General features: G+C 48.1%; 1 protein-coding gene across 2 annotated transcripts in view; it reads left to right on the top strand.

The window, feature by feature from the left end:
* Positions 1–18377, top strand: part of POU2F3 (POU class 2 homeobox 3) — a 121725-nt gene that overhangs the window by 54692 nt on the left and 48656 nt on the right. The window contains exon 3 of one of the 2 annotated variants that reach the window (XM_054997397.1): positions 2616–2650. The exons of the other annotated variant lie outside the window; for it this stretch is intronic. Coding sequence (XP_054853372.1) covers positions 2616–2650 — 35 coding nt within the window. The remainder of the gene's footprint in view (positions 1–2615; positions 2651–18377) is intronic. 2 annotated transcript variants of the gene reach the window in all.

Below are 18377 nucleotides of genomic sequence, written 5' to 3' on the forward strand. Positions count from 1 at the left end.
TATTTATTGAGTTAATTGCAGGGCTTTTTTTTAGCAGGAACACAGTGGAATGGAGTTCCGGCACCTCTTGAAAGTAATCACATGTCCGGTGGCCCCACTGCCTGACCCTGTTTCCTCCCATGCGCAGTCCGAGGCATCCAGTTCTTTATCTTTGGGCAAAGAGCAACACTTTTCTTGCCGCTTGCAAGTGGCAAGAAAAGTGTTGCTTTCAAAGCCAGACACTGAAAAAAAGCTGCGGGCCTTGAAAGCAGCAACACTGCTTTCAAATGCCCACTTGCTTTTATCAGCTGAAGGGAAGGGGAGGAGGGACCCCCTCAGCTGAGAAAAGCAGCGGGGCATTTGAAAGCAGCAACACTTTTCTTGGGCAAGAAAAGTGTTGCTGCTTTCAAAGCCAGCAGCTTTTCTTAACTGACAGGAGGGGGATTCCCCTCCCATCAGCTGAAAAAAGCTTTTTAAAAATGCTGGCAGCTTTTTCAGCTGAGGGGAGAGGGAGGAGGGACCTCCTCCCCCTCCCTCTCAGCTGAAAAAGGAGCAGGGCATTTGAAAGCAGCAACACTTTTCTTCTGTGTGTTTCTCCCTCATTTCCTTCTTGAGAGTTCCACCACCTCTTTCCCCAGAAAAAAAACCCTGGTTAATTGTAATCCGCCCTGAGCCTGCTGATGCGGGGAGGGTGGAATATAAATCGAATAAAATAATAATATATAAAATAAATCTATTACGGATTGTGAACTGTACCGCTTCATACTGCAAGGACCAGGTTGTCATATTTCTAATGCACCCCCGTGTAAAAAAAAACCCTCCTTATTTGTTTAATTTATTTGTGTTATTTATAGTTGTTGTTGTGAGTAGAGTTGCCAGGTCCCCTTACCCTCCCGGCGCTTACCTTTTCACCGCTCCCATCATTCTCCTTGCACTTGCACAATGACATCACTTCTTGGGAGTGACATCATCACACAAGCACGGGGGAGCACTCATTTCACAGCAGCCCGATTGGGGCCCAAACTGGCTTGCTGCAAAGCGTGGGAGTGCTCTTGGGGTGGAGCAATGACATCGCTCCTGTATACACATAAAATCCTTGTGCGTTTTGGGGAACAACACAAGAACTTTGTGAAATTTACATGTAACCATGTCAGTACAATGGAGCCAGTGGTGGCTGCATGGGGCAGTTTAAAAGTGTGAAATTTTTTGGGGGGGGGGAACTATAGCTGCTTCTCCCTGAAAGCTGTGGTCACAAATAGAAAAGAGCCAGTGAGTGTGTGGAAGGCACAAGACTCCCATTGCACGTGCGATACAAAGTCCTTGTATTGCTCCTCATCAAACACAAGGATTTTGTAATCTGTAGCTAGAACCTGTCTCTCAGCCTATCCTTACATGCAAGTTTACTACAAGAGAAATATGAAATATTTTGATCCCTGAAGCAAGCTGTAGAATGGATAAATAATAATTATTGCGCCTTCTCCCAGTTAGGACGACTAATGTTAACCCTGAGAATCAGATTTCCTTAGAAGATAATAAAGAAATTGTCAGCAGTGCAGTTAGGTAATTTTACACTCTGGACTTACCTTCCCTCCCTCCCTCTCTTCTTAAATATTATAAACTTTATTTAAAGGTAATATTATGAAATTTAGCTGTGTCATTATGCATCTTGCATATATTTGTTGCTGTAGCTTAAATCTATTATTCTGTATTCCGTTCTTTAGGCACCTTCCCCCCTTTTGATGGTAGTAGACCCTTCGAATGCACAACTGGGGAGGGTCTCTCCCACCTGGCTGCTCCACTTCCGTCAGTGTATTCCTGTCTCCCTCATCCTCTTCATCATCAGGCTCCTGGCCTCCAGAAGCCTGGGGCAAAGGCCCCTGGGGGGATAGGCGTCCTGTGTGAGGCAGGCTCATCAGGGGGCAGAGGTGGAGGGATAGCTTCGAGAGTAGGGGCCATGGTTGGGGGGAGAGGCAAGGAGTCTCAGGAGGACGAGCAGCATACGTGAAGGCCGTGGTCTTGTGGACAACCGCAATGTCTTTGAGGTAACGTTGAACAGCGTCAGCCAGGGCCCCGCTTCCATGCTGCATGTAGCCAAAGCCACCAGGGGGAGGGGCCCTGAAGGCCGTGAGCAATTCCACTTCATTGCCAGTCTGATGTCAGTATTGTTCCACTGCAGCAACTAGGGCTGCCCAGCTCTCCTTGTGGTTATCTGCCATGGCTGTCATCTCTTGGGGTCTCTGCCAAGAAAGTAAGATGTAACAGGCATGCCACGAAAGAGGGGAGGACAGGGGACACCACTGAACAAACAACACCAAAGGGAGGGGAGAATAAGCACAAAAAGGGTACGGGACTGCCCTCTCCCGAGCCCTGAATAGCCCTGAATGCACAACTACAGCCTGCTTATGCTCCCCTCTGAAAGATCCCATGGGCCGGGGTCCTAGATTTCCACCCCAAAGTCCGACCTGACAGTACCACTGCAGTTTTGCCTTTGTCGTGTGAAGGAACTAGTGGAGGGATGATTTAAAGGCAATTCCTTATTTCAAGCCAAATCAACACTCTGGTTGAGGATATAAACATTTGTCATTCTAAAATAACAACCCCGATTAATCCTGCGCATTTTCCCCGCTCTCTTCTAGGAAATGAACGCAATGGCCTGGATTTCAACAGACAGGTAAGACTGATTTCAAACGCCTTTACTTGCCTGTGTGAATTTCCTGCATCATTCGAATGAACCTGGCAGCAATGAAACCAGAAAACCCCATTTACCGACACTTGCATGAGACAGATATGCTCTGACCAGATATAGAGGGCAATCTAAACTCCCCTCTGTCTGAAGATCAGGGGGCGGGGCCACCGGCCATGTGACCATTTTCACCAAGGGCAACTTAAAACTTTAAAAAACGACCCCCTTGTTCCACCTGACCCAAAGTAACGTCATTGTGCAGTCTTGAGTTCCACCACTGAGTTCCACCACCTCTTTTCCCAGAAAAAAAGCCCTGGGGTGAGCTAGTGCCCACTATCAGCCCTGCTGAGAGGATGTATGCTGCTGGCTTGTGGCTTCAACGTGGCCTTCTGTTTGAGAGCCAAGCTACAAGTGACGAATTACGCTTGAATGGCAAGTGAACAGACTCACGTGTATTCCTCCCTGTTCACTTGCACTCCACTTGCGCTCCACTTGACCACATAGCGATCAAGTGGAGCACAAGTGAATGGCAAGCGAACAGGGAGGAATACACGTGAGTCTGTTCACTTGCCATTCAAGCGTAATTTATCACTTGTAGCTTGGCTCTGAGTTGCTGTAGAATCATTTGCACTTCCCAATCCACTCCTGACTGCACATGTACTGGTGCAGGCTTCCCTAACTGGGCAGATAGCACCCCAGGGCGGAAGCAAAGCACCCGTCGACCTCGGAGCCCCACCACGCCATGCCGCACCGCTCTCGGTGGGGACCAGGCGGAGGTGAAGCGCCCCTCCCCCTCAGAGCCCCACCAAGCTGCACTGCGCCGCACCGCTCTCGGCGGGGACCAGGTGGAGGTGAAGCGCCCCTCCCCCTCAGAGGCCCGCCGAGCCGCTCTGTGGCACTCTTGGCAGGGACAGGGCAATGGGACGTGAGCCAGGTATGCGGCGGGAAGAGCAAAGAGCACCCCAGCCATTGCAGGTCAGGAAAATGGCACAGGAATGTAAAAGATCCTTCTCCTCTCATGCTATGGTCCCAATCCAGATTGGACCAGAGAACTAAGTTTCCAGCCCAGAACTTGCAGTACACATCTAATTACACAGAGGACCCACCAAAAACAGCATGGAAATAGACCTGCAAGGGTGGGAGGTACAATCTATTCACAGGATAAAATTTTTCTCCAGTTCCTGGGTGCCCAAATTCACAAGCAAAGAAAGCACCACAATCAATAGACTTGTTTTTTTAAAAAAAAGTATTATTGATTTTTATATGAACACTGACTGAACACTAACTAGGAAAAAGAATCAACCGCAACTGCAAATACAACAGCGGGGCAGAAAAAAGCACAAATTAGAACAACGGAGCCACCCGGGAGGCCCTCTCTTCAGCTTTAATAAGTCTTCCTTTTTAAAAAGTTGTTTCACCTTTCTCCCACAATTATAAGCTTGCTTTGAGAACATTTTTAAAGCGTTATCTGCCCAATCCTTCCAATCAACTGGTAAATAAATCTTAGTGGTAAACATGAAATCTGAGCCACGGTTACAAGGCAATGAAGCCTAACCCAAAGAAATCATCCTGAAAATGTGCTTGCAGGTGATCTGGCATCAGCGGAATAGAGGCCAAGCGGCTGAATCACGGGGCAGTGCTTTTCCCGGAATGTACCACTTCAGTCTGCAAGTGCGGGACTGCCTGTGTAGAGCCTCCAGGGCTTTTTTTCTGGGAAAAGAGGTGGTGGAACTCAGTGGTGGAACTCAGGACTGCACAATGACGTCACTTTGGGTCAGCTGGAACAAGGGGGGAGTTTTTTAAAGTTTAAATTGCCCTCGGCGAAAATGGTCACGTGGCCAGTGGCCCCGCCCCCTGATCTCCAGTACATTGGGGAGATTAGGGGGTGGGGCCACCGGCCATGTGACCATTTTTAAGAGGTGCTGGAACTCTGTTCCACTGCGTCCCCGCTGAAAAAAAGCCCTGAGAGCCTCTTTACAAAAACCTTCCCTGTACATTGGGAAGATAATGTATGAACCCTCCTTTCCCACTTGCTAGCTTTTGGTGTGCATGTAGTTTTTTGCAAGCCCCCCCCCCCTACATAGATGGCACAGTTCAGGAACATCTTTCTTTATTGTGCAATTCTACACGCTGTGCAAATTGGCCAAAATTCATCTGCCACGGGCTTTTAGTTACAAACAAGCTCTAGCCTCAGGGTTCTGCTCCCAGAAATTGCTTCTGCGCGATTGGGGATCTGGGCCGCCACTGTCACATCTGGCTTCCTCCGACACGGGTGAACAAGATCAAGAGACAAGGCCTCCACATGCCACACATGCTTCTAAGATGCGGCTGCTGTTTTGAATTGTTTCATTTGGTCCGTACGGTCGTTCTGTTTTCGATGGTGTTTTTTATTTGATGACGGGATAGTTTTAATAACTGAGCTGTGTATTGCTAAGAATTGCCTCGGGCACCTGTTTGCAGAGACTCGGTGTTCAAATATTTTACATAAATTCAGATGACTTGCGCGAGATGTCGACACGGAAGCCATGTTTTGTTGTAATGTTTGAGTCAGCCTTGACAGACGTGGTTGTGTGGATTCTCCGTAAGATCAGGCATGTAGGGACAATGGCTTTGAAACTGTACACAGTCTCTCGTATACAGGGGATTCCACCATCAGTCCTAGATGTCATCGAGGGAAAGCTTTCAGGCAGCAGAAGTTAAAGAAGGCCTTTCTCTGCCTCTTGCCTCAGAAAGCTACTGCTGGTCAGAAAATACTAAATTTGATGGACCAACAGTCAGCCTCTGTAAGACAACTTCACACATCCATGTTTGTCAGAGTTCTCTGATGAGTTCATTGGCTCAATGGTTTATTTACAGACTGCCTTGCTACCAGGGCTTTTTTTCTGGGAAAAAGAGGTGGTGGAACTCAGTGGGTTGCCCTTGGAAAAAATGGTCACATGGTCGGTGGCCCCGCCCCCGATCTCCAGACAGAGGGGAGTTTAGATTGTCCTCTAGAGGGCGATCTAAACTACCCTCTGTCTGGAGATCAGGGGGCGGGGCCACCGGCCATGTGACCATTTTTAAGAGGTTCCGGAACTCCGCAGAGGGCAATCTAAACTCCCCTCTGTCTGGAGATCAGGGGGCGGGGCCACCGGCCATGTGACCATTTTTAAGAGGTTCCGGAACTCCGCAGAGGGCAATCTAAACTCCCCTCTGTCTGGAGATCAGGGGGCGGGGCCACCGGCCGTGTGACCATTTTTAAGAGGTTCCGGAACTCCGCAGAGGGCAATCCAAACTCCCCTCTGTCTGGAGATCAGGGGGCGGGGCCACTGGCCATGTGACCATTTTTAAGAGGTTCCGGAACTCCGTTCCACCACGTTACAGCTGAAGAAAAGCCCTGCTTGCTACAAAAATGTCCCCGAGGTGGCTTGCAACACAATCAAGTTCAATTAAAAGCCAGTAAAAGACAATTAAATTCAGTTAAAAGTTTTAACTGTTAATAATAGTTTCCTTCTGCTATGTAATTTCTTATTGGTGTAACTCAAAGGCCTTCTGGAATGGCGGTTCTTCCAGCCTTACCCAGGAGGCCTTTAGAGAAGGAGCCATTCTCAACTCCTCAGGGAGGAAGTTTCAAATTTGGGAGTAACCAAAAAAGACCCCCCTCCCAGGTCCCCACCAGCCAAACTTCAGGTCTGACATGAAGTCTCAAATCAGTTGGTGTGGATGGAGGTTGTTCTTCAGGTTCTCTGGACCAAAGCCATTTAGGCCATTTCTTTCAAAATCAGAACCCACCCCATACATTAGGCGCAAAATCTACTGTGTTGCCCACCCCCAAAAGAAGTTGCCAATGTAAACGCAGGCAAAGCTCAAGCTGTTTGCCCCCAGCTGTGTGAAACACTGGCCTCTAGTCTCCTTGCCAAATCTAGAGGGAAAACAAAACTGATCCCAATCTTGATTTTTTTCTACCTGAGCATCTTCCAAGACATGAGCAAGTTCCTCCGACAAGAGTCTGGCTGGGATTCACAACCAAAGATGCTTTTGTTCATTCCTTTGCTGTTCCCATCTCGACATGTATCGATGTGTTGACTCATGCACTTTTGGGAGATAAGCAAGTGTTTGTCAAGAAACGCACCTGCAGTGGCCGTGACTCGCTTGACAGATGTCGTTAGCAAGAAAATATCCACAAGAGATGTTCTCGATAAGGCTCAGAGCTACTCCCAGATGAACCCACTTGAATATGAAGGCCTTGCTCTTTGTTGCCTGCCCCGCTGTTCAACGTAGGGGGAGTAGCTATTGTAGGATAAGGTCTTCTTGATTGTGGTGCTGAGGCTCTGGCGCTCCATCTCTAGGGAGACCCGTCTCACTCCTCCCATTTAGGTATCGTACAAATGCAGTGCTCTTTCAGGGAACTTTTGGGAGAACTCCAGAAGAGTGGTATATAACCGCACTGGCTGCTGCTGCTGTTTGCTAACTTCACCTTTTGATCAAAAATAAAAGGAGACTTTGTTATGTGAAGTTGTCGAAGGCTTTCACGGCCGGAGAACGATGGTTGTTGTGGGTTTTCCGGGCTGTATTGCCGTGGTCTTGGCATTGTAGTTCCTGACGTTTCGCCAGCAGCTGTGGCTGGCATCTTCAGAGGTGTAGCACCAAAAGACAGAGATCTCTCAGTGTCACAGTGTGGAAAAGATGTCTTTTCCACACTGTGACACTTTTCCACACTGTGACACTGAGAGATCTCTGTCTTTTGGTGCTACACCTCTGAAGATGCCAGCCACAGCTGCTGGCGAAACGTCAGGAACTACAATGCCAAGACCACGGTGATACAGCCCGGAAAATCCACAACAACCACCTTTGTTATGTGAAGTTTGGAAATGCTTTGGAAGGCGCCCGACTGGCCTATTGCAGTAGCAGGACTTGGGATTTGCATAGAACAATTCAAGCATTCAAAGCCTTTACATATTCTCTCAGCAATCCTTCAACAGCCCTGTAAAGTAGTAGATAAGGTGGGCTAAGGTTATGGGACCCTGACCTGGATAGCCCAGGCCAGCCCAATCTTGTCAAATTTTGGAAGCTAAGCAGGGTCAGCCCTGGGAGATCACCAAGGAAGAGTAGTGTTGCTAGGCAGAGAGAAGCCGATGGAAAACCACCTCGTCTCTTGCCTTGAAAACCCTAGGAGGTCACCATGTTGGCTGCAACTTGATGGCAATTTTCACCACCAAGGCTATGGGAGGACAGCTAGCCATCTAGGAAATCCACCACCAAGGTGAAATTTGAACTGGCAGCTTCCTAGTTCACAGATCTGAGCTCAGTGACATGTGAAGTTGAAGTTCAGGGACTGAACTGTAGGCATCCTATTTGGCTCTCTGGTGAGCAGGTCAATAGGGAATAGAACGAGAGAAGAAGGCTCAACTCCTCCTCCAGGAACATTCCGCTGATTGAAAATGACCCAGCACAAGGGGAAAGGCGCTAGTAGATACCCGTCTTGTGCAGGACTCTTTTTCTTGCCTTGACTTACAGCAAAGAGAGGAGTTACTTGCCAGCACCACCTCCCTAAATGGGACCTTCCACCACCGCTGATTTTTCGGGATTAATTTCAAATTTGAACTCCTGAAGCTCCAGCCACAGATGTTGCTTGACACGGGAGGGGCAACAGGGAATGCTGCTCCCCCCACACTTCCCACTCCACCCAACTCTTCTCACTTCACCTAGGAGCTGGAGCAGGTAACAGTCCTTCTGCCCTCCTGCTGCAGGCCTCTCACACCAGAGTGCAGCAAGCCACACATGTAAATAGGGTTCTGCATTTTGCAAAAACTCAGCAAGCTGTACTGAGCATGCACAACTCACTGTGCTAAGTTTTGCGATATATGGGGGAAGAGAGAGAGAGCATTAATGGCTCCAACTCCTGGGGCAAGCAGAGGCATGGGTAGGCTTGCTGACACTGGGTTGAAGATTTGGGAGTGGAGTTTGGGGAGGGTGGATTTGGGGAGGACACAGACCTGAGCAGTCCCATAGAGCAGAACCACAAGTGACAAGAGGCACAGGTTGGACACTTGTCAGCTTCCCTCAAGTTTTGATGGGAAATGCAGGCAGCTTGGTGGAATGTTGGACAAGTGACAGTTGAAAAGTCCATTGGACAGCAGTTGGAGAGCGAAGCTGCGAGACCAGGATGCCTACATTTCCCATCAAAACTTGAGGGAAGCAGACTAGTGTCCAACCTGTGCCTTTTGTCACTTGTGGTTCTGCTCATAGACTCCACCCTCCAAAGCAGTCATTTTCTCCAGGGGAACTGTAATCCGGGGGTTGGCAAAGCTAGGCAAGGGTAAAGCCAGGGCAGAGGACGTGGAGGCTGCTGCCCGCCACCATCTGCCACCTGAGACCACGGCCACACCTCGACTCATTATAGGGCTGGCCCTGTTTGTCCCTTAGCCACAACGTTGCCCCAGCCATGAACAGGAAAACATGCGGCCCTAAGAACATGACCCAACCTGGTAGTTTAGAAGGCAGGGTTTGTCTCATGCCCTGCCTCTGCTTCCCTCATGTGGGGATGGAGCCTTCAGGCTCGTCTTGTTTTTCCACAACATTGTTTTTCTAGCTAGTGGTGGTGTGCTTGTGGAACCTTTCACCTGGTACACACCCAAGGCCAGTGGTTCCAGACTTGCTGTCCCTTAAAGAGGTGCGTTGATGTATTCGTGGCTGTAGCATCCATAGGCAGCTCTCTCCAACCATGGTGTTTGTTTGTTTATTTAATTATTTATTTATAGTCCACCTTTCTCACTGAGATTCAAGGTAGATTACACAGTGTGAGGTTAGTAGAATCAATATCAAGGACAGTTCCATAATGTCAGAGCCAGTTTGGTGTAGTGGTTAAGAGCGTGGGACTCTAATCTGGAGACCCAGGTTCGATTCCCCACTCCTCCACTTGAAGCCAGCTGGGTGACCTTGGGTCAGTCATGGCTCTCTGGAGCTCTCTCAGCCCCACTCACCTCACAGGGTGTTTTGTTGTGGGGATAAAAATGACATACTTCGTAAACCCCTCTGAGTGGGCATTAAGTTGTCCTGAAGGGCGGTATAGAAATCGAATGTTGTTGTTGTTGTTAACAATGCCATAGAGTAAATAAATGCAAGTTTTCAAAGTCATAGCATTAATAAGAATCCAGTACAGAGTTGAAGAAATGTTGAAACAGAACATAAGCAATTCTAGGGCTGACATTAGACCACATGAAGCACAAGTAGCTCATAGGAGCACATATTTAAGACAACAGGTAGTTCGTAAGGCAACATAGTGGTGAAGTAGTCTATGGCCCTTAGCTCATTAGTAAAGCTTGTGAGAATCCCTCCCTACAATACAAAAGCTTTTTTGAATAATTCGGTTTTGTACCATTTGCAGAAAGCCAGGAGAGTGAAGGCTCTCCTGACCTCCTCAGGCAGGCTGTTCCACAGGTGGGGGCCACCACAGAGAAAGCCCTTGCACGGGCTGCTGCTGATTTCGCCCATGTGCAGGCTGGCACCTGCAGGAGACCCTGTTCAGATGAGCAAAACTGTTATCATTTTGACGAGAGTACACACATTCCTCAGCAACCTGTAACAGAACAGAGAACAAAGATTTATCTGCATTGACACTGAGTCTCAGACTTCTCTTGGATAGTTGCAGGAACTTTGTGTTTGAAAGAACTTTTACATCTGCAAGATGAGAAGGAACAGTTATTTTACACTTCCTGGCTGATGAGTGGATTCACTGTTGCTATTTATTATTGTAATTATCGTGTATTTATTGTGTACTTATTGTATTTAATGAAGAGTTATCATTTGTATACTAGCACGGCTTGGATCAAAAAGGAAATATTTGTAATGAAATGTTTGGTGGTTTTGTAGCACTGAGCACTTTGTATTTATTACCACTTGCTTACATGTCCTGTTGGTTGTTGGCAATTCTTACTAGCTCCTCGTTGGGGGGTTTCTCCTTTGTTTGTAGCGCAGCATCCATAGGCAGCCCTCTCTAGCAGATGTAAAAACCTAATCAAATCCTCAAATGAGCTCTCCTTTAATGGTATCCCAAAATCTGCCTCTTAAGGCAGGTGTTTCGCCCTCCTTCCCGGTAGGGCCTGCCCTGAGATACAACCTCCAGTCATGGAAAGTCATGAATCACAATGACTTTTTCCTCCTTTTATGTGAGGGGAATGATTTGTCATTCGAGGTTTCCCTTGTGGCCTTTTCAGAGAAGACCGGAGGACTGAGGTCACATCTGGATGGGTGAGAAGAACAGCTGGCCCTGGGTTCCAGAGGCTGCCAGGCACCTCTGTGTTCCACGTTGTCAGTTCTGGGCCTCTGGCGGAGAGATCAATCTGTCATGAGTAGGATGGGCTGAGAAGAAAATGTTGCTTTTCTGGAAGGTTCTTCCCATCAGCTTGGAACAGATGGCGGGAAGTTGCATGTTCTGGAGCCAAAATAAAGGTGTGGCAGAGCAGAAAAAAAGATTGGAGGTCCCTGCGATATACATCAAGTTCGGCCTCTTCGCCAATCACCTTGGTGCCTGTTGTTTCTTGTTCTCACCAAGAGAGATGTAAACAAGGAAGAATACGTCTTCTCCAGTTGTGTGAGGGAGGTTCAAATGGGAAGGTGTGTGTGTGGGAACTGCCTGCCAGGGGAGAGATCCAGGTGCCTCTGCAAATAGCTCTCTATTTTTATGTTCTCTGAAACCCCTCCAGGGGCTTTCTCCTGAGGGCAAGTGCAGAGCTGCTTGTGCCGACGTGACTTCAGAGGCCCCACGCATGCCCCAAGTGGGGCAAATACACCCTCCAGAGCTGCTTTGCCAGCTGCAGTCTTTTGGTCAGTGCCCAGATGTGGCCTTGGGCAGCCATCCCCGGGGGCTGGTTGAGAGTGGATATCCTCCAAGCCAGGGTCATGGAGACCACGTGGGCAGTGGGAGCCAGAGAGCAGAGGGCCAGGAAGGGCACAAGGCCACATCCTTAGCCAGTGTAGAGGTCTTTTCTAGGGGCTTGTGTTGCACACATCTGTGTTCTGTGTTTGAAGTGCACTGTGAGGCCTGAATGGCCACAGCTGGACCCCATACCAGTTCAGTTCCCCATACGCAGATCGGAGGGCTGTATTGCAGGGAGGGCGTCTCAGATGCTTCGCTAATGAGTTACGGACTGTAGACTTCACCACCATGTTGCCTTATATACTACCTGTTGCTTTAAGTAGGTGCTCCTGTGTGCTGCCTGTTAAGTATGATTCTACTGGGTGGTTCTATGTTGTCGAATGTCAGTCCTAGAATTGCTTGTGCTCTGTTCCAGCATTTCTTCAACTTTCTATTGGATTTTTGCTAATGCTAAACTTGTATTTATTTACCCGGTGGCATTGTTTATGGAAATGTCCTTGATATTGACTGTACTAATCTCGCACTGTGTAATCCACCTTGAGTCTCAGTGAGAAAGGTGGACTGTAAATGACATAAAATAAAATAACGCTTTCCCAGCTAAAGCCCCAGTTCCCATCCATCAACCAATAGTTTGACCACAGAGTTTCTGGCGTTTCCTAGAGATGCACGACATCACTTCCAGGTTTGTCACTGACAACGGCCCCCCATATCCCTGCCACCTCCTACCCCGGATACCTCTGTCAAAAAGCAAATGATCTCTATTCTCGATTAACAAGCGTGTAGTGTGGAAGCAGGCGTAGCGCTGCCAGTTGTGCGAGTTTGCACCTGCCTTGTTTGTTTTCAGAGAGGTGGGTACCTTCCGGCCAGAGGCTTTGCAGGGGTTGCCTGTAGAAAGTCCTTTCTGTTTAAGCATTGGAAAGTCCTTCACTTTTCCATGTTTCACTGAACTCTTCATCCAGAGAATATTCACTTAGTGGAAGCATCATCTCCTTTTATGGTCTCCAGGAGGAAATGCTTGTGATATGTGAGTCCCATAAAATCTGTGCAAGATTCAGAGTCGGCACTCTGTACTGGGCAACGATGTGCAATATGTCATCCAATGCCTACTTTAGGCAGTGTTGTAAGCTTGCCATGGTTCTGCCAGACCAAAAACTATGGAGACTGTTTTACTGAGGCACAGGATAGCTTCCTGAATTTAACTTACACAAGAGGAACCCTTCTGGATGAAACCAATGGTCCCTGTAGTCCAACTTCCTATTTCCCGCAATGGCCAACCAGATAACCTGGAAGGCTTACAGCGCATGCAGAGAAGGCAGATCTTTTCCCTACAACTGCCCACACCAGCAACCAATATTCAGAGGTACACTGTCTCTGTACGTGGAAGTTCTATTTAGCCTTTGCACCAAATAGCCGTCTCCTCGATGGATTAAAGAGATAGAACACTTCCCCTATGAAGAAAGGTTAAAAGCACTTGGGGCTCTTTAGCTTGGAGAAACAACGACTGAGGGGTGACATGATAGAGGTTGACAAGATTATGCATGGGACAGAGAAGGTAAAGAAAGAAGTCTTTTTCTCCCTTTCTCACAATACAAGAACTCGTGGGCACTCAATGAAATTGCTGAGCAGTCGGGTTAGAACGGATAAAAGGAAGTACTTCTTCACCCAAAGAGTGATTAACACATGCAATTCACTGCCACAGGAGGTGGTGGCAGCTTCAAGCATAGACAGCTTCAAGAGCGGATTGGATAAACATATGGAGCAGAGGTCCATCAGTGGCTATTCGCCACAAGGTATAGACTTTCTGCCTAGTGCAGTGATGCTCTGTATTCTTGGTGTTTGGGGGAGGGGGCAATCAGTGGGAGGGCTTCTAGTGTCCTTTCCCCACTGGCAGACCTTCTGAGGACACCTGGTTTTCTGGCCACTGTGTGACACAGAGTGTTGGAATGGATGGGCCATTGGCCTGATCCAACATGGCTTCTCTTATGTCCTTATGAATTTGTCTAACCTCCTCTTTAAAAGCCATCTAGTTGTCATCCTGCAGCAATGAGTTCTGCCAGTTTATTATGTTTTACGCATCCTGTAAAAAAGAGAGCCAGAGTTTAGCCCTTATGGGTGCAGAGATATGGCAGGAAAAGTGTTGGGCAATAGCTATGGAAATCTTTGGAGCCAGAAGGATTACTGATTAAATGCTTCTTTCTGCCCCAGCTCGTGACTAGCAGAACCAGGACTAGGCAAAATAGCACCGGGGTTGGCCTTCTTTTAGTTATGCTGCCTTTTTTATACTAGACTGTTTTAAATATATGGTAAGCTGCCTTAAGAACCGCTGCTTGGCAGGCTGGGCAGACCTATCTGAAATAAACGATGTGAAACAAATTATGCAAAATAAGAGATAGCATGCATACTATACAGGTTCCGGAACCGCACTGCCTAGGTATTGAATCTGAATATATGCATTATTTATTTGATTGCATTCATTACTTATTTTATTGGGTTATTTTACTGCATTAATAAATCTCCCCACATAGAACTCAAGGCAGTGTGCAGGAAGGGTGGGGAGTCCCAGAAGTCCCCCATCAAAGGCATTGACCATGTGCCCCCCCCTCACTGTACCTAGAACTTTCTCCTTAGCACAAAAGTCAAAATTGCAGGGAACCCCCACCATGTGACCAGTTGTGCTTTTGCAGAACAAGTTCTAGTGGAACGAATGCTGTGGCACACCAGGATTTCCACCTCCCGACGCGCATTCCCGTGCCTTCGCCACAAGGCCGCCCTCTCTCCTTTGAACCCCTTTGAAGGCACAGAGCACTAAGCGTGTGTTCGTTTAATTAATCCTCCGGGATGCAAACCTGGGAGCCAGCCGATTTTAATTTTGTGAGATCTGGGCTTGTCGCCCTGAAGGCTTTCTTTTGTCATCCTCTTTCGTTCAGTTCGGTGTGGCATCAGAGCTTGCTCCCGCCTCTTTCTCTCTCCACCCCTCCAGCTAACAGTCCTGGTTTCACCCTGCTTTCTGCATCTCTATGTGGGCTTGCCCTTTTGGGCTCTTGGACCTATCAGAGCCCACTTCCTCATACATCAAATGGCTAGGGCTGCGGGCAGAGGCAGAGTGTCTGCATTACCAGATGAGCCCTGGGCAGAGCCAGGGCTGGTTCCAGGTCTTGAGGAACCCTGGGCAGAGAGAGTGTTGAAGGAGGGGCCTTTCCTGCACCCCCTCTCATACCTCCCTTCCCATCCACCACCTGCCCACTAGGCTTGCCTGCTCCGCGTTGTTACATTCCTGGAGGTTTTGGAGGAGGTGCATGGAGACAGCAAGGTTTGGGGAGGGGCCTCATTTGGGTATCATGCCATAGAGCAGGGGTGGCTAAACTTGCTTAATGTAAGAGCCACATAGAATAAATGTCAGATGTTTGAGAGCCGCAAGACATGATGCATTGGAGTGACTTCAGATGAAGAGGTGGGTTTGGGGGAGTGTCCTGAAAGTGATATCACAGGAAGGGGTGGGGTTTGGGTGCAACATGCTGGAAGTGACATCATCAGAAGAGGTGGAGCTTGGGATATCACATCCTTGCTAGGCTTCGCCCCCAAAGTCCCCAGGTATTTTCTGAGTCAGACCTGGCAACCCTAACATTTTTATTGAAAATATGAAAGGCATGGAAAGAAAGAAGGAAGGAAAAAAGGAAAAGGGAGGGGGAGACATGGAAAGAAAGAAGGAAAAGGAGGGAGGGAAAGACATGGAAAGAAAAGAGGAAAGGGAGAGAGGGAAATAAACTAAAAATAAAATAAAATGTATGGCCACGGCAATACTCAGAGACCACTGGGAGCCACACAATATGTGTAGAAGAGCCACATGTGGCTCCCGAGCCGCAGTGCGGCCACCCCTGCCATAGAGTGTACCAGGGGAGCTGATTTCTGCAGTCTGGAGATCACTTGCAATTCCAGGAGATCTCCAGCCACCTGGACGTTGACAACCCTTCTCCTACCCATCCCACTGCCAAGGCTGGGCAGGTTTGGAGGGTAGACTCTATAGCAGGGGTGGCCACACTGCGGCTCGGGAGCCACATGCGGCTCTTCTAGACATATTGTGTGGCTCCCGGAGGTCTCTGAGTATCACCGTGGCCATACATTTTATTTTAGTCTAGTTTATTTCCCTCCCTCCCTTTCCTCCTTTCTTTCCACGCCTTTCCCTCCCTTTCCTTATTTCTTCCCATGCCTTTCCTCCCTTTCCCTTGTTTCCTTCCTTCCTTCTTTCTTTCCATGTCTTTCATATTTTCAGTAAAAATGTTGGGGTTGCCAGGTCTGACTCAGAAAATATCTGGGAACTTTGGGAGTGAAGCCGAGCAAGGATGTGATGTCACTTTTGTGATGTCACTTCCAAGTCAAAGGTCAGGTTATGGCTCTTCCTAAGCTCCACCCCTTCCAATGATGTCTCTTCCAGCATACTGCACCAAACCCCACCCCTTTCTGTGATGTCACTTTCAGGACACTCCCCCAAACCCCCCTCCTCATCTGAAGTCACTTCAATGCATCACGTCTTGTGGCTCTCAAACATCTGATGTTTATTCTACGTGGCTCTTACATTAAGCAAGTTTGGCCACCCCTGACCTATGGCATCATACCCAAATGAGGCCCCTCCCCTCCCCAAACCCCATCCTTCCCCAGGCACCGCTCCCAAATTTCCAGGAATTTCCAAACCCAGGATTGGCAGACCTAGTCCTGGGCCTGGAAAGGTTGAATACCTCTGCTCTTGACTGCCTACTACCTTACCGGTTTCATGAAAGCTAGAGTGATGAGCTAGCAAAAGATGAAATGGTAGGTCGTGCCAGGATTTTACATAACGAGCACATTTCCTCTAAGGCTCACCAAGATGCACTTTGCAAGATGTCAGATGCCAGGCTATTTGGCTCACAATTTAGAGAAGAACCCAACAGTTCAGTATTTGCTACATTAAAGATGACAGCCTCAAAAGCTTTCCTAATTTTGATTTGAACATTTTAGGAACGGACAGAGCACCTGTCCTCTTTTTGCTTTTAAAGTTTTCATTGCTGAAGAGACAAGCCACTTCTGGGGGAACCTACCAATTTTAAAAAATGCTGGACCGATCTGCGGGTGGAAAGAACGGCTTTTCTTACTTGTATGGCTGCTTTTGAGTGGCTCGGAGCATCAAATGGGAAATACCTGTTTAGCTACTTCCTTACCAGTGCAGCGAATTGGCCCATACCAACTTACTTTTACCCTGGCTGCATCAAACCAAAACTCCAATGTATGCAGTTGCCACCCAGTCAAAGACCCCTGGCATGCTCACAGATAAGGAAGCGTAATGGAAGCAGCCCTACCCAATTTGGCCTTTCATGATCAGGTTCGAAAGGCATTTCCGGCTGGGTGATGGCTGATTTTGCATGAAGAAGGTCCCGAGTTCAGTCTCTGGCATTTCCAATTAAAGGTGTTGGGAAACACCTTTCCCTACCTGGCTTGCTCTCTGTTGAAGTCGATGTTACTGGGCTGAACAGATCAAGGGCATATGGCAGCTTCCTGTGTTCCCATGTGACCAAGTGCCAGGCAAGACGGAGGGAGTATTAAGTTGGCTTGCCAACCTCCAGGCAGGGCCTGGAGATCTCTTGGAATTTCAGCTGATCTCCAGTTCCCCTGGAAGAAGTGGCTGCTTTCGAGGATGGGCATTACAGCATTATACCCTGTGGAGGTTCCCCATCCAACTTGGAGCTGGCAACTGTAGTGTTAACAACAACAACTGCGCTTATATACTGTTCTTCTAAACAGATTAATGCCTCACCCAGAGCGGTGAACAAGTTAGTGTTATTATTATCCCCACAATACAGCTGGGGAGCTGGGGCTGAGAGGAGTGGCTTACCCAAAGCCCCCTACTGAGCTCACGGCAGTCATGGGATTTGAACTAGCAGAGTGCTGATTCGCAGCCAGACCACTTAACCACTGTGCTACAGTGGCTGTCAATGAGCAGCTGAGATGCTGCTTCTCAGATGTCTGGCTTCAGAGGTCAGATGGACCGACGTTTCTGTCTTTTTAGCTCAGAGGATGACCACAAAACCTTCCTAGGGGACTACAGTGTTTAAACAAGTCGTCTTTGCGGTGAACCACATTTCTTGGAAGTAGCTTTGCTGGCAGCTATGGTTATTTAAGAAGCAATGGCGCCTTTTGCATTTCTCTCTGATGGGAAGGGCTCTCGGTGAGTTGTAGACATAAAATTAATTGAGCCTTGTGACCTGCTTCTGAAAGAAAGTGCTACGCCCATTTCATAGAAAGACTGTTCAAGGCATTAAAAAGATGTTCAATAGAGGCTGATTACTTGAATGCTGGAGCATTTCGTGCATGGTGGAGAGACAAACCCACATTATGTCCACCAGGTTCAACCTGAGAGCCACTTTCCAAATCTCAAGATAATAGCACAAATTTCTGGGGGAAACCTGGAAGTGACCTAGGGTAGCTCTAGGACTCACTGGAAACTCTATGGTTTTACCATAGATTATCCAATGAGTCCTAGAGTCACTCTACGTCACTTCCAGGTTTCCCTCAGAGGTGACATAGCAGCACAAATGATGCTGACATGGCTTTTTCTCCTCCCACCAGTGCTTGGAGCCCGGAGGCGGTGGCAGGGACAGCTGCCCTACATCTGAGCCTTTTCACTGGAAGTGCAGCCAGTGCTGTGCTGTATTGTGGGGAGTCATTCGTTGGACCTTGCAGTGCAGCTATCTCGGCTGACAAAATGTTTTGGGAGAGCCCTAATGGTAACAAAGCTTGCCTTCTTCTCTTCTATTGTGATCGCTATGACAGGATTAAGGCTCCAGAACCTGACACTACCTGCTTTCACTAAAGTAACGCATAGTAACT

The sequence above is a fragment of the Eublepharis macularius genome, chromosome 14 (genome assembly GCF_028583425.1).
Source record: "Eublepharis macularius isolate TG4126 chromosome 14, MPM_Emac_v1.0, whole genome shotgun sequence".
NCBI lineage: Eukaryota > Metazoa > Chordata > Lepidosauria > Squamata > Eublepharidae > Eublepharis > Eublepharis macularius.